This window comes from Giraffa tippelskirchi, chromosome 13 (assembly GCF_054371585.1).
Source record: "Giraffa tippelskirchi isolate mGirTip1 chromosome 13, T2T-mGirTip1v1.2.pri, whole genome shotgun sequence".
Classification (NCBI taxonomy): Eukaryota; Metazoa; Chordata; class Mammalia; order Artiodactyla; family Giraffidae; genus Giraffa; species Giraffa tippelskirchi.
In genome coordinates, this window is record NC_137287.1 from 104,995,656 (window position 1) to 105,010,731 (window position 15,076).

The 15,076-nt window shown below is 46.0% G+C and overlaps 1 protein-coding gene across 5 annotated transcripts in view; it reads left to right on the forward strand.

Moving 5' to 3' along the window:
• The window catches only part of ZNF341 (zinc finger protein 341), a 58,315-nt gene that overhangs the window by 25,966 nt on the left and 17,273 nt on the right, over window positions 1–15,076 (forward strand). For 2 of the 5 annotated variants that reach the window (XM_081559747.1, XM_081559745.1), the window contains 6 exons: window positions 693–889; window positions 3,869–4,018; window positions 7,007–7,258; window positions 10,813–11,050; window positions 12,392–12,482; window positions 14,815–15,008. In XM_081559747.1, the coding sequence (XP_081415873.1) occupies window positions 693–889; window positions 3,869–4,018; window positions 7,007–7,258; window positions 10,813–11,050; window positions 12,392–12,482; window positions 14,815–15,008 (1,122 nt within the window). The remainder of the gene's footprint in view (window positions 1–692; window positions 890–3,868; window positions 4,019–7,006; window positions 7,259–10,812; window positions 11,051–12,391; window positions 12,483–14,814; window positions 15,009–15,076) is intronic. The other 3 variants (XM_081559748.1, XM_081559749.1, XM_081559744.1) reach the window with 3 other exon arrangements.

Consider the following 15,076-nt stretch of genomic DNA (forward strand, 5'->3'; position numbering starts at 1 on the left):
CAGTACATAGTCTGTAGTGGGCCTTCAGTTATGGGTGGTGTTAACTGTAGCTAATCTTTCATTTAGTTTTGCATGCATTCAACAGACATCCACTGAAGGCCTCCTATGTGCACATGAAATATTGTAGTTATGATGATAAACAAGACATATTTCCTTCCCTTAGAAAATATGGTGGTGATGGGGAAAATGTGATGAAAGGCTTGCTCAGACGAAGGAATCGTGAGCATTAGTTTAGGAGGGCTTCCTGGAGGAGGTGACATCTAGGCTGAGTCTTACAGAATGAGTCATTCTGGAAGAGGCAGCTTGGCAGGGGGAGCAGGGGATGCAGAGGCACCCAGGAGTGTGATCATGCAGCCCATTTTGGGACTGGTGAATAAATAAATTGAGTCAGGATAAAGATTCTGACTGTCTCAACCTTGAAGCGAAGCCACCTTGCTATTTCCTGATTTCTGATTTTTTTGGTACCTGTGTGAACCTGGCTGGATATTCCCGAAGGTGCTGATGTGATTTGAAAGCTCATGGGAAGCACAGAGTTGATGCTTGACCCTCAAGCACTGAGTGATGGAATGCCATTAGTTTGCCTTTCTCATGGTCTAGCCATGGGCCTCCCATTTCTCATGGTGATGCCCTCTCCTTTTTTCTTGCTTTTTTTCATTATTTCTCTCCTGCTACTCTGCGGGTGTGACCCTTAGATGATGAGGATGTCTTTCTCTGCGGGAAGTGTAAGAAGCAGTTCAACTCGCTTCCAGCGTTTATGACCCACAAGCGGGAGCAGTGCCAAGGGAGTGCCCCGCCCCTGGCCACAGTCTCACTGGCCACCAACAGCATCTACACACCTTCGGCAGCACCCTCAGCTGTCCAGCAGGCCCCGCCTCCTCCCAATCGCCAGGTATTCATTCATTCGTTTTGTTCATTCATCTATTCAAGTCTTTTTTGAGCACCCACTGTGGTCATGCTCTGTGTGGGCACCAGAGGTACAGGAGTGGACAAACAGACCAGGTCACTGCCGTCATGGCATAAGGTGAGATAGAAACCACCCAAAAGATGTGTTGAGATGGACTTTTCCCAGGACAAGTGCAGAGAGGGAATAAATAGCAGGACAGGGCTGGGAGGTTTTGCCCTTTTGTATGTGATGCTCAGTGGGATGAACTCTGAGAAGAGGTGACATTTGTGCAGAGATCTTGGGAGGTGAGAAATAGTCATGTAGCTACTTGGGGAAAGAGTATTCTAGGGGCGGATCAGCAAGTGCAAAGGCCCTGAGGCAGGAGTGTGCTGGGTTTATTCCAGGAACAGCAAGGAGATGAGAGTGGCTGGAGCTGAGTGAGTGAGGAGGAGAGTGAGAAGTGATAAGGTCAGAGAGGCAACAGGGAGACCCTGGCAAATTGTGTGGCTTTTACTCTGCATGAGATGGGAGCCATGGGAGGGCTTTTAGTAGGAGAGGGATATAGTCTGATTTATGGAGAAGGAAATGGCAACCCACTCCAGTATTCTCGCCTGGAGAATCCCATGGATAGAGGAACCTTGCAGGCTACAGTCCATGGGGTCACAAAGAGTCAGACATGACTGAATGACTAATAACAACAACAGCAAGTACTTTAATTAGATCACTACAGCTGCTATAGAGAACATTTTTGTTGTTGTTGTTCAGAAAATAACTTTCTATTTTATATTGGAGAACAGTTGATTAACAACATTATGTTACTTTCAATATAGCAAAATAATTCAGTTTTACATATACATTTATCTATTCTTTTTCAAATTCTTTCCCCATTTAGGTTGTTACATAATATTGAGCAGAGTTCCCTTTGCTATAGGATAGGTCCTTGTTGGTTATCCATTTTAAATATAGCAGTGTGTACATGTCAATCCCAAACTCCTTAACTGTCCTTTCCTCGACCCTGACCCCAACAGATTTTGATGGGAGTCAAGAGAAAAGTCCAGAGACCCATTAAGAGACTACTCTACAAAGGCAGCAGTGGGCGGTGGTGGCTTGACCAGGATAGTGGCAGTGGAGTGGAGAGAAGAGATGAGACTTTGGAAATATTTTGAAAGTGGAACTGGCCGAGGTGGTGGCTGGACTGGATGTAGGGTGTAAGATTAAGAGGAGGCAAGCGTGCCCAGAGTTGGAGTTGCCATTAACTGAAGTGGGGAGAACACTGAGGAGATTGGGAGTTCAGCTGCTCATGTAGAATTTGAGATGCCCCCTGGACCCTTAAGTGGAGGCGATGAAAATGCAGACAGATAGACAAGTCTGGAGGTCAGGGGATGCCTCATGCTGGGGATATCTGGAGAAGCTTCCAGAGTCCTCAGTCAGGAACACAGTTCTGGAGCAAAGACACCGTGGATGGGAGCTCAGAGGGATTAAAGAATCCCCATAAAGGGGGCTGGGCTTGTCCCAGGATGCCAGGTCATGGGGTTAGATTTCCCTTTGACTTCCTCGTGTCTCTTTCTTCCTCTAAAACGAGGGGTCTCCAACCTCCGGGATCTAATGCCTGATGATCTGATGTAATAATAATAGGAATAAAGTGCACAATAAATTTAAGGCTCTTGAATCATCCAAAACCATCCCCCTGCTCCGTACTGAGTCTGTGGAAAAATTGTCTTCCATGAAACTGGTCCCTAGTGCCAAAAAGGTTGGGGACTGCTGCTCTAAAACATTAATCTTCCCCATTGTATACACATAATTCCTGCTATCAAGATAAACGTGTCCACCCCCAGATCCCTAGGACAGTGTGCACTAAAACTTTTCAAGTTAGCACAGATGTCTTCTAACACAGAACATAGTCATTTTTCTCACTCCTTGATTATGAGTCTCATTTAGTAGAAGATGTTCCTTCCCTCCTGACTCCCTTTTTATTTTTAATAGGAGAGAGGGAAATTCTTCCAGTTCTGAGCAAGGAGAAAACCTTAGCACACAATCAATTGGTTAGGGGCAAACCCAAATCCCTCTGCCTAAGTGAGCTGGGTGGACATGGAAATGATTTCCCATTTTTTTGTCTCAGGCTAATGCATGTGACATTGTAAAAATATGTGTCACTGCCTTTCCTGGCGGTGACATGGGATGCATCCCTAACTTGCCCAGGCTGTCCTTGCTTGGTTGAGGGCAAGGACTTCTGTTGGAATCGGGGGCTCATTTGCTGCTCTCCTCAGGGGTCCTATAGAGAGGTGACTTAAGAAGATGCCAGAAAAGAAAGGCAACAAATAAACAAAACACCCTTTGCATTTACAACAGGAAAGTCACTGCATGTCTGACACCCTCTTGTAAGGTCTGCCATTCATCCTTGCTGTTAACCTGAGAGCATATTATTATATTTTCACATACTTACTAAAGTACCCACAGGAATTACATAGTAGTATGGGTTTGGATTTTTAAAGATGAGAATATGTAATGTACATATTATTATAAAATTTAATTTTCCATGCAGTACCTCTTACTTGCTGTTTATAGTATTCTATCCATGACTGTATTACATGGTTTTAAATCTAGCCTCCTATTGATGGACATTGAGCTTATTTCCAGTTTTTCACTATTAGAAGCAAGGCTGTGCAGAGGACTCTTTTTGTGGACACCTTGTGGGCAGGTGTGGATGTTTCTCTAGGACAGAGGTCAGGAAAGATTGTTGCTAGATCAGAGGTTATAGGCCTTGCGGGTAGGTGTGACTTCTTCTCCTCATTTGATAGAGGAGGAAATGCAGGTGGAAAGAGCTGGAGTGACTTTCCCAGGGTCATGTGACAGGGAGCAGTAGCAGAGGTAGAGATGGAATCTAGGTCTGTGGGACTCCAGAACCCAGATCTTTTCTACCATGCCATCTGCTTCCTTCCAGAATGTCAGACATGTTCTTCCGTCTCTCTCTCTCTCACTGTCCAGATCTCCACGTACATCACAGTGCCCCCATCCCCGCTGATCCAGACCCTGGTGCAGGGGAACATCTTGGTAAGCGATGACGTGCTCATGTCCGCCATGTCAGCCTTCACGTCCCTGGACCAGCCCATGCCCCAAGGCCCTCCACCTGTGCAGGTAAGGAGGTGGCCAGTTTCTCACAGGATCTTGATTTTTGGTCTGCAAGTTGATTCTTGCAGATTCAGAATCTTGTAGAAAGAAAGGGGCTTGACCCCAGCTCTTCTTCAAGCTAAGGAGGGCTGTCAGCTCCCCCTTGCCCAGCCCTGCTGTGGATGGGGAAGCTGATGTGTTCAGCTGGGACCCACAGCATGACTTTGGGGTTTCATAGCCATAGTCCAGTTGTTTTGACTCGTAGTTTAATTCTTTTTAAAAAAATTACAATTTTTTAAAAATTTTGCCTGTGTTGGGTCTTCACTGCTGCGCGTACAGGCTTTTCTCCGGTTTTGGAGATTGGGGGCTGCTTTTTAGTTGTGGTGTACAGGCTTCTCATTGCAATGTCTTCTCTTGCTGCAGAGCACAGGCTCTAGGGTGAGCGGGTTTCAGTAGGTGCGGCTCGAGGACTCAGTCAAGGTTCCTGGGCTCTGGAGCACAGGCTCAATAATTGTGGCACATGGGTTTAGTTGCTAAGCGGTATGTGAGATCTCCCTGGATAAGGGATCAAACCCATGTCCCCTGCGTTGGCAGGTGGATTCTTTACCACTGAGCTACTAGGGAAGCCCTTCTATTTTTATTCTTTGCAAAAGAGTTCTATGTCCATTGAAAAACACTAGAAAGTACACAAAAGAAAAGTTGTTTTTTTTTTTTAAGTTTAATTATTCTTAATATCGAAAGAGACAGGGCAACCGACCGAATTTGCAACTCTTGGTTGGATTCTAGATAGGGTGTGGGGGTTTGGGGTGAGGGAAGCCTTAAAGACCTTATTGGGACACTTAGGGAAATTAGAATATGGAGGAATTTGAATATTTTAGATAATAGTATTATATCTGTTCAATTTCCTGTGTGTGTTCATCAAATTGTCACATAGGAGGATGTCCTTGTTCTTAGGAGATGCATCTGAGTAGTTTTAAGGAATCAAGTGTCATGATGTTTGTAGCTAACTTTCAAGGGGCTTGACAAAACGCAGGTATGTATGGGTGTATATGTACACACACACGTGCACTGCAGATGCGGCAAGATGGTAACAACTGGTGAATTAAATGAGGTAGAAAGAGCATTCATTGTATTCTGTTTGCAACCTTTCTATAGGTTTGAAATTTTACAGAATAAAAATTGGAAAGTCAAACAAGCATTCTTACTCCCTCCACCGAGAGAAAACACTACCAAAATTTCGGTGTCTGGATTTCCTGACCTTTGAATGCAAATAGAGATAGAAATAGCTTTTTATATAAATATGTTTAAAATATACACATCTATATAAATGGATGTTGTTATATGCACTGTTCTGGAACTTGCTTTTCTTACTTTGTTTGTGCACTCAGTCGTATCCGACTCTTTGTGATCCCATGGACTGTAGCCCACAAGGCACCTCTGTCCATGGAATTTTTCCAGGCAAGAATACTGGAGCCTGTTGCCATTTTCTACTCCAGGAAGTCTTTCTGGCCCAGTGATTGAACCTGAGTCTCTTCTGTCTCCTGCGATAGCAGGCGTATTCTTTACCACTGCACCACCTGGGAAGCCCTTTCTTACTTTGCCTTTTGCTTAACATCATTTTCTATCTATGCCTACAACCCTACATCAGTATTTACTGAAGTGTTCCTCGGAACAGTGGCTCCTTGGGATTTTCCAGTAGAAAAAGGATCATTGGTCAAACCAGCCTGAGGTGGAAGCATTGTAGTTCTTCCCTTGCTCTGTCCCTGGGTTTTTCCTGCAGTAAATACTTCAGAAATACTTTTGATTTTGCCAACCCAGATTTTTCCCCAGACATATTTGACCATGGAACCCAAGGAAGAGCAATTAAGAGAAGCACCCTTTATTGAATACTGATCAGCACCATCACTGTAACAGCCACAGAGGATTCTGTTCCATTCCAGGTGGATGGACCATCCTCTGTTTAGCCAAGCTTCCAGTGGGAGGACATGTAGTGGTTGCCAGTTTTTGCTATTATAAAAATAACGAGTAACATCTATGTACAGTTATCTTTGCCTACCTGGTTGATTTTTTTTGTAGAATCAATTGCTAGAAGTCAGTGGCTGTGTTTCAAGGGTTCACAGCCACCCACACATTTCGTGACTCTCTAAAAAGACTCCCAGGACTCAGGATGCTTGTGCTCTTGGCTGGTTTAAAGTAGAAGGATACACAGCAGGATCAGAAAGGAAGAAAGACGCAGCAACTGGAGTCTGCAGGAAATAAGTGTTCTTCCAAGTCTCCAGCGTTCTTTGCCTTGGGAAAGTGGGGAGAGGCTGCTCAGTGCACACAGCGTCCTCCAGCAGTCAAGAGTGCCCAGAGTTTCTGCCAGGAAAGAACACCTTTGATTCTAAGGCCAGGGCTTCTGTTGAGGATTGGTCACATAGGCTTCCAGCCAGATAGCACAATTCCAAATACCCCAGTGGGAAGGAAGTGTTCACCATAAATCACATTGTTGTGCAAACTATCTGGGTAGTTGGTACACTAGGGCCAGTGCCCCAGGTGGGCAAAATAACCTTACCAGCATAGGGAACCTGCAGGACTTCCCTGACGGTCCAGTGATTAAGACTCCGAGCTTTCAAGACAGGGGGCATGGGTTTAATCCTTGGTCCACATGACGCACAGTGCAGCCAAAACAAACAAACAAAAAACCAGGGAACCTTCTACAAGGCGGGTTCTCAGATGCCAGTTCAGAGCCAGTCCTACAAGCAAGCCCTTCTAAAGACAGCAACATTAGGCCTGCTCTGTGAGCTTATTTCTGCACAGGCTGGGCCATTTTTGCTGACTTTCATAGAGGAAAAGGACAGCAATACCAGACTGATGGCTCCTTGGAATTCTCCCATGATTTGGTTTCCATGCCTGCTCTCTACCTTGTCCTCTCCTTCCCACATGGCTGGCTAAGGCGAGTGTCCTTCCCTGCTGATAAATCAGACAGCTGGTCTCAAGAGGCTATGACAATTTAATTTTCTCTTGTGATTTCAGAGTAACCTGAATATGCATCCTGCACCAAACTACCTGGCCCAGCCTCCACCTCCTCCTCCACCCCCTCCACCGCTGCCCCCACCCCCACCACCCCAACCCCCACCCCCCCCACCCCAGAGCCTGGGCCCCCCTGGGCGTCCCAACCCTGGCGGGAATGGCGTGGTGGAGGTGTACAGTGCCACGGCACCCCTCGCTGGGAGTGGAACAGTAGAGATCCAAGCACTGGGAATGCAGCCTTACCCACCCCTGGAGGTGAGCAGATGCTGGGGCTTGGGGTGAAGGGGGAAAAGCTGGTCATGGTTGTCACGGGTAACCTGAGCCTTTTCTGATACCAGAGATACTGTGGGGGCAAAACCAGCTCAAGCTATCATATGTGTAAAGGTAAAACGCACACCATGAGAAGGTGGAATGAAGCAGGGGTTGTAGCAGAAATACAAGCTGCCCTCAGGGAGTACACAGGAGAGTCAAGAGAATACCTGCCTTTGGGGAAAGGATTCCAAAAATTATATATGTGAGTGTCTCATATGATACACAGGTGTATCAGTTAGCTATGGCTGTATAAGAAACACAGTATATGGGGAAAGATGTTTACTGTTCTCACATCTGTGGTGGTCAGCTTGGCAACTGCTGATCTTGGCCGGGTGCTCCCACATGTCTGGTGGTTGGCCGACTGGCTGCTGCTCTAGAGTGGCCTAGGGTGGAATAATCAGGTGGGGTGACCCAGCTCTGCTCCACGCATCTTTCCTTCTCAAGCAGGCTCCCAAGGCATGGTCTCACCACAGTGGTGGATGTGCAGTAATGCAAGCAGAAATGCTCAAGACTTCTTGAGGCTTAGGCATGTAAGTGACACAGTGTCACTTCTGCTGGTGAAAGCAGGTCACAAGGCCAGCTTAGGTTGAAGGAGTATGGAAATAGATGCCACCTTTCGATGGGAAAAACTGCAAGTCACAGTGGAAAGGGCCTGGGTACCAGAAGACATAAAGAATCGAGGCCATTCAGTCAGTGTACAGGCATACCTTGCTTCATTACACTTTGCAGATATTGTGTTTTTTGTTGAGCGAGTCTATCAATGACATTTTTCCAACAGCATTTGCTCCCTTTGTGTCTCTGTGTCAAAATTTTGGTAATCCTTACCACATTTCAACTGTTTTCATTGTTACTGTATTTATCATGATGATCTGTGATCTTTGATATTACTATTACTTGCTGAAGGCTCAGGTGATGGTTGACATTTTTTTTAGTAATAAAGTCAAAAAAGTTTTCTTTAATTAAGATACATACATTTTTTAAGATGTAATGCTATTGCGTACTTAACAGATTACAAGATAGAGTAAACATAACTTTTTTTCATAAACATAACTTTTATATGCACTGGAAAATAAAAAAAAAACTTGTGTGACTTGCTTTATTGTGATATTTGCTTTATTGCAGTGGTCTGTAACTGAACCCACAATATCTCCAAGGTGTGCCTGTGTCATATGTACTATATTAATTCCTAGCTGAAGAGTTTTGAACTACAAGCAGTGTACACTCAAGGCACTAAGACTTCAGAACCATGCCAAGCAAAAGTGCTAGGGGACATGGTTATAACAGAAGGAGCCTGCCTGCACTTGAGGTCACATTATCTCAGACTCACTCTAGAGTCCAGCCATACAGACATTCTATGTCAGGTAGTCTCTCTGCAAAGAACTAGACTGGAGGAAAATTCCACCACCAGCCATATATTGTTATAAGGCCCTGCAGGGGGATTTTCCCTAGCCTGGGAGATAAAGCAAGGACTTGGCTGAATTTAAAAAAAATTAATACGTGAGTATGTATGGCTGAGTCCCTTTGCTGTTCACCTGAAACTCTCAAAACACTGTTAATCAGCTATACCCCAATACAAAATAAAAAGTTATGAATCTAATTGAGTCACCAATTGATCAGTAAACATGACTTGTAAATTTTGTATTTAAATCTTTAAATAAATAAATATTATTTAAAATTTAAAAAATAATTAAGCTAGTGAGATGCTGAGAGGATGATGGTGGCCTCATAGACAGAGGGGCCAGCATAGGGAGAGCTGCTGTTATTTATTTTCCATGTAGATGAGAGTGCTCTTTGAAAATAGAGCCTGAGTCGTCTTTGATTTTGCATCCTTGGCACCTAGCAGAGACCTGGCCTGTGGGACACCCACAGTTGGTATCTGAAATAGGGTGCTCTGACCTCAGTTTCAGAGAAGAGACTCTAGAATGGGAACTTCCCTTGTAGAGCTGTGAGGATAACAGGAACTAACCTAGTGGCTCATTGCTCAGGAATGACCTGAATGATGGGTGAATTCATTCACTGTGACAAATATTGAGTGCTGTATTGAAACCACTCTAGGTATTTCTAACAGAGGGATTTAATACAGGAAGTTAAATCTGTAGGGCTGATGGAAGGGCTGGAGGAGTAAAAGTCAGGGTTGGCAAGAACCACTCGTTTTCAGGGTCACTGTTGTGGCTTGGCCCTTGTAACCAGGACACCGTACTTGGTGAGAAAACTGTAGGATTCTTTTGCTGAGGTTTCAGCTGCCCTGCCATCCTCGGGGCTGGTAATCAGGAGGGGAATGTAGGGTTCAGCCTGCCACTCCAAAACGCATGACTGCTAACCTGCCTGTCTCCCAGCATGGCTGCCAAGGAAAACAGTTTCTACCTCCCTTCTGCCTTCAAATCTCATGCAGATGCTTCTCATGGGCAGAACTTAATTTGTGTTCAGAACTGTGCTGGCAGGGGTACTTGAGGATGTGGCTTGCCACCTCTGCATTTCAGGGGAGAGCATGGGTGGGTGTAGGAAGGTGCCAAGGACTGATGGGCAAGACCTGGCAGAAGCACCTAGTGGTGCTGTATTAGATGCCTGAGACCTCCATAAATGAATTCATTCATTCAGCAAATGTTTATTGAGTGCCCACTCTGTGCCAGGCATTGCTCTAGGCCTGGGAATAGAGGAAGAAACAAAAGCAGAGCAGAAGTCCCTGCCTGCATGAAACCAGGCAGATAATAGACAAGGTAAGTAAGTAAAATGCATAATTTATTACATAATGATGCATCTAAGGAGGAAAATGAAGCAGAGGAGAGGAAGTGGAATTTTGGTTAGGGCAGCCTAGGAAGACCAATGAATGAGAAGTAGATGAAGGAATAAATGAATTCTTTACAATACCCCAGTGTCATGATGTGGGCTTAGTGGTCACTGAGTTTGAGTGGCTCAGAATTTGTTTGGTAATTTCTCGTGGCTTCAGTGTCAATTCCTAGTCAAGGGATGCCTGCTGGTGTGGCATCAGGCAGAGTTGGTTAAGAAGTGGAGTTGCTGGTGAGGGCATAGACCCTTCTGACTTTCTAGTTCTCCTGTGTAAGAAGTCTACTACTAACAACAATAATAATGGCCATCACAAGAGCTGATGTTGATTGGGTACTTACTGCTTGCCAGGCCTTCTTCTAAGCTCTATCCTCATATGGGGTTGCTATAATTAGCCTCATTTTACAGATGCAGAAACTGAAACAGAAGTTAAAAGATTTGCGCAGGGTCACTTAAATGATAAGTGGCAGAATCAGGATTTGAACCCAGGCAGCCTGGTTCCAAAACTGCTTCTAACGGTGCTGGCTTCATGGAGTTCTATTCAAAAGGGTCTTGGGAGTGACTGGGGGCACTGAGTGAGGTGGAGGAGTTAGGGTGGTGATGTAGCTGTGGGTGTCTGAGATCAGCCAGGGCCACAGTGAAGGTCCCACTACCTGGGGCAGCTCTTCCCCTCCCTTCCCAGGGCACTCTCCCTAACTCTGCTGTCCTTGTAGGTGCCAAACCAGTGTGTGGAGGCTTCAGTATACCCCACACCCCAGGTGTACAGTCCTGGCAAACAAGGATTCAAACCAAAAGGACCAAACCCTGCTGCCCCTATGACCAGTGCCACCGGGGGCACAGTGGCCACCTTTGACTCCCCACCGTCACTGAAGACCCGACGGACCAAAGGTTCCAGTGGACTCCCAGAAGGTGGGCACACAGCCTGTCATGGCATCTCTCCTCAGCATGGAGGTATCTGTCCACAGGCTGCTTAGTTCCAGTCTTCCCTTTTGTGATAGTTAGGATTAAGTTTGGTTGCATGTAGTGGAAAATCCAAAATAAGAATGATTCCAAAATGATAGGATTTTGTTGTTCTGTGCAAAACAAGTCCAGAGACAGGCAATCTGGAGTTCGTATGCCTATGTAATCACCAGGCACCCACATTTCTTCTATCTTTCTGCTCCATCATTCCTAGAACATGACTTTTATTCTTAGGTGCCTCATTGTATAAGATGGCTGCTGAAGCTCCAGTCATCAAATTTCATATTCCAAGCATCTGGAAGAAGGATAAAAAAAGCATCTCCCAGCTCCCAGAAATTCCAAACATGATGCTTTTGCTTACATTTCATTGGTTACTAAGTCACATGACCATATCTATCTCCAAAGGAAGCTGGGAAATGTCTCTTTTAGCCAGGAACATTGATGCTCCCATTATGTAGGGGATTTGTGAAGAAAGAAGAAGGGAAAAGTGGATATTAGGCAGGCAAGCAGCGATGTCTGCCACCCTGTTAGAGATGCTAAGTATGTAGTTGGGGACAATATCAGAAAGTAGTGGTAGTAGGGAAAGGCAGAAGAATTGAGAGTTTTGGGGGGCTTCCAGCCCCTTCCTTCTTTCACAAATGTGTTGAGCATCTGTGTGCCAGGCTTGGTGTCCGAACTGGAAATCTAGCATCTTGGGTCATGATTTCCTTACCCTTAATTACTCACAGTTTAATGGGAGAGACAGACAGGGAATAAATAAATATTTATGGGTCACTCTAGAAAGGAGATTAACAGAGTACTGTGATTGAGAATACTGGAGAGAGACTGGCAAATGCTGCTGCCTATCTGTCTAGAGGTGAGAAGGAAACAGTCTTGTGACTGTCTGAAGGACAAGCATTTTAGGCAAGGGGGAACAGCAGGTGCAAAGGCCCTGAGGTGGGACCATGTTTGAGGTCTTTCGAGATTATCTAGGAGTCCACTGCAACTAGATCATAAGAATAATCAGGTTGGTAGGAAGCAGAGGAGGTAGAGCCCCATAGGCCACAGCAAAGAGGGTGGATTTTATCCTCCGGCAGAAGGGAGTCTTTGAGGCGTTTGCCCTACTTTGCCAGTCAGAGCATGTCCTGGGATTTCTTCTCTCAGGCCTTGTGAGAGACTTACCTGTTCTTCTTCCCCAATCTGTTCATGGATGTAGACCTCCTAGGATCTGGGCTGTCTGGCCCTGCGTCTAGGGGTAGAGTGGCTAGAAGCTACCCTTCAGTTGTGTTGCCAGCCTTACCATCCCCTTCTTTGTCTTTTTCTATGTGTATGTCTTTTTTTATTTTTTGTCAGCTGCAGGGAAGCCAAAGGCTCAGAAACTCAAGTGCTCATATTGTGACAAGTCATTCACCAAAAACTTTGACCTGCAGCAGCACATCCGAAGGTAACCAGGCATGGTGGGGCAGGTAGCCCCTGGGCAGCCCTGGCGGGGAGGTGGGATGGGGAATCCACAGTGGAAGCAGTGCTCCTATCCCTGCCCCTTTTGCCTGGTGGTGACTAAGGCCCCAACTGGTCTGTCGTGGTTCTCAGGCCTTCCATCCAGCTCAGGATGATTTTGCCCTTTTCTTCCTCAGTGGGAAGGATCTGTGGGGCCTGCCTGCCGTGATGAGGAAGGTCCAAGTTGGGAGTGGAGGAGGCGGAATTGACTTGAATGACTAGGGGCTTTGTTGGTGGGAGGCGTGCCTCAGCCCTCACTTCTGTAGAAAGGCCTGACCTTGGGGTTAGCGATGCTCTGTGAACGTGCCTCTGCGAGCTCTCTGCTTGCTCAGGACTAACCATGACACCCCTTGTCCCAAGAACATGCAAGGAGCCCCTCTGGGCCTCAGGTTTTCCATTGTGAAGTGGAGGGGTGGTCTTGTTTGATGTTTCTCATAGAGTGGAACACTGGGACGTGAGATGACGTTAGGTGGTTTGTGGATATGGGTATTGAAAATTTCTGAAAGATATAGTGAGAAAAACTTTTTCCATTTCTTTCAGTCAGAGGAGAAAGCCTCAGTTAGGTGTGGTCTGTCTTTAACACCTCGTACAGTTTTGCTCATCTTTTATAACAGAGAGAGAGGGGGGAAGGGAGGGAGAGAGAGTGCCCAAGATTCCAGCCATGGTGAGCAATAGCTTCTCTGTAGACCAGGGTCTACCAGCCTATTGAGATGTCTTAGATCACATCATTCCTTCTGTGGGAGCTGCCCTGTGCCTAGAAGAATGTTTAGCAGTATCCCTGACCTCTAACCACTAGATGCCAATAGACCCCCCCTCACTCCTCAGCTGTGACATCCCAAAATGTCTCCAAACATTTCCAGATGTCCCAGGAGGGACAATCGATCTCTGTTGAAAACCACTGGTCTACAACCAGTGCTTGTCAGGAGAACTTTCTGCAAAGACGGAGAGGCCCCAGTAGGTGCTGTCCACAGGGCAGTGGACATATGGCTGTTGAGTACTTAAAATGTGACTGGTATGACTGAGAAACTGAGTTTTTGTAACTTTATTTATTTATTTTTGGCCATGCTGTGTTTTTGTTGCTGCGCAGGCTTTTCTCGAGTTGTGGTGCACTGGCTTCTCCTTGCAGTGATTTCTCTTGTTGCAGAGCACTGGCTCTCTAGGGCACTCGGGCTTCAGTAGCTGCAGCTCCCGGGCCCTAGAGCACGGGCTCAATAGCTGTGGCACCCGGGCTTAGTTGTTCTGCAGCATGTGGGATCCTCCTAGATTGGGGATCAAACCCGTGTCTTGCACTGGCAGGCTATTCTTTAACACCAAGCCACCAGGGAAGCCTGAGAAGCTGAGTTTTTAACTTGATTTTATTTTAATGAATTTAAATTTAAATAGTCCCATGTGGTTTATGTCTGCCATAAGGATGATGCATCTATAGATCTTAATAAGATTGTTTTATGAATAAGTGTGTTTTTTGTTACTTGTGTTTATGACAAGTGGTTTTGCATATATAATAACAACAGGAAGCTTCATTTTTAATTATTTTAAGTTCTTAAAAAGTGCATTGATTTGAAGGAAAGTTTTAAATTGTTGTACAAGTGCTGTGCTGTGACGGCTAAGATGTTTTCGCCTTCAAATAACAGAAAATTCTCCATTTAAACAATTGCTGTTCAGTCATTCAGTTGTGTCCAGCTCTCTGCAACCACATGGACTGCAGAACTCCAGGCTTCCCTGTCCTTCACCATTTCCCAGAGATTGCTCAAACTCATGTCCACTGAGTCAATGATGCCATCCAACCATCTCATCTACTATCGTCCCCTTCTCCTCCTGCCTTCAGTCTTTCCCAGCATCAGTGTCTTTTCGCATCAGGTGGCCAAAGTATTGGAGATTCAGCTTCAGCATCAGTCCTTCCAATGAATATTCAGAATTGATTTCCTTTAGGATTGACTGGTTTGGTCTCCTTGCTGTCCAAGGGACTCTCAAGAGTCTTCTCTAGCACCGCAGTTCGAAAGCATCAATTCTTTGGAATTGTTTTATCTCACAGTGTGAGATGGCCACAGAGAAGGTCTGCTCCAGGGCTGGTTGATTCAGCTGCTCAGTCTTGTCACCAGGAGCCCGGGATGTGTCTGTGCTTGCCTGCCTCAGTAAGAGGGCTCGTCCTCACAGTCTCAGGATGGTGGCCCACAGCCTGCAGATGCTCTGCTCGGGCCTTCCTGGTGGTTCTGAGCTCCTGGACTGAGGTCACAGTCCCGTCCCTACATGCGGGTGCTGACAAGGCTTGTTTTCCGCAGCCACACTGGTGAGAAGCCCTTCCAATGCATTGCATGTGGCCGTGCCTTTGCCCAGAAGTCTAACGTCAAGAAACACATGCAGACCCACAAGGTGTGGCCTCCAGGACGCAGTGGTGGCACCGTCTCTCGCAACTCTGTGACGGTACAAGTCATGGCTCTGAACCCCAGCAGGCAGGAGGACGAGGATAACACAGGTGGGTAGCAGTGACCACTGTACTGGGCAGCATCTGGCTGGAGCCTCCTTGTGCAGCCCTGGGGATGA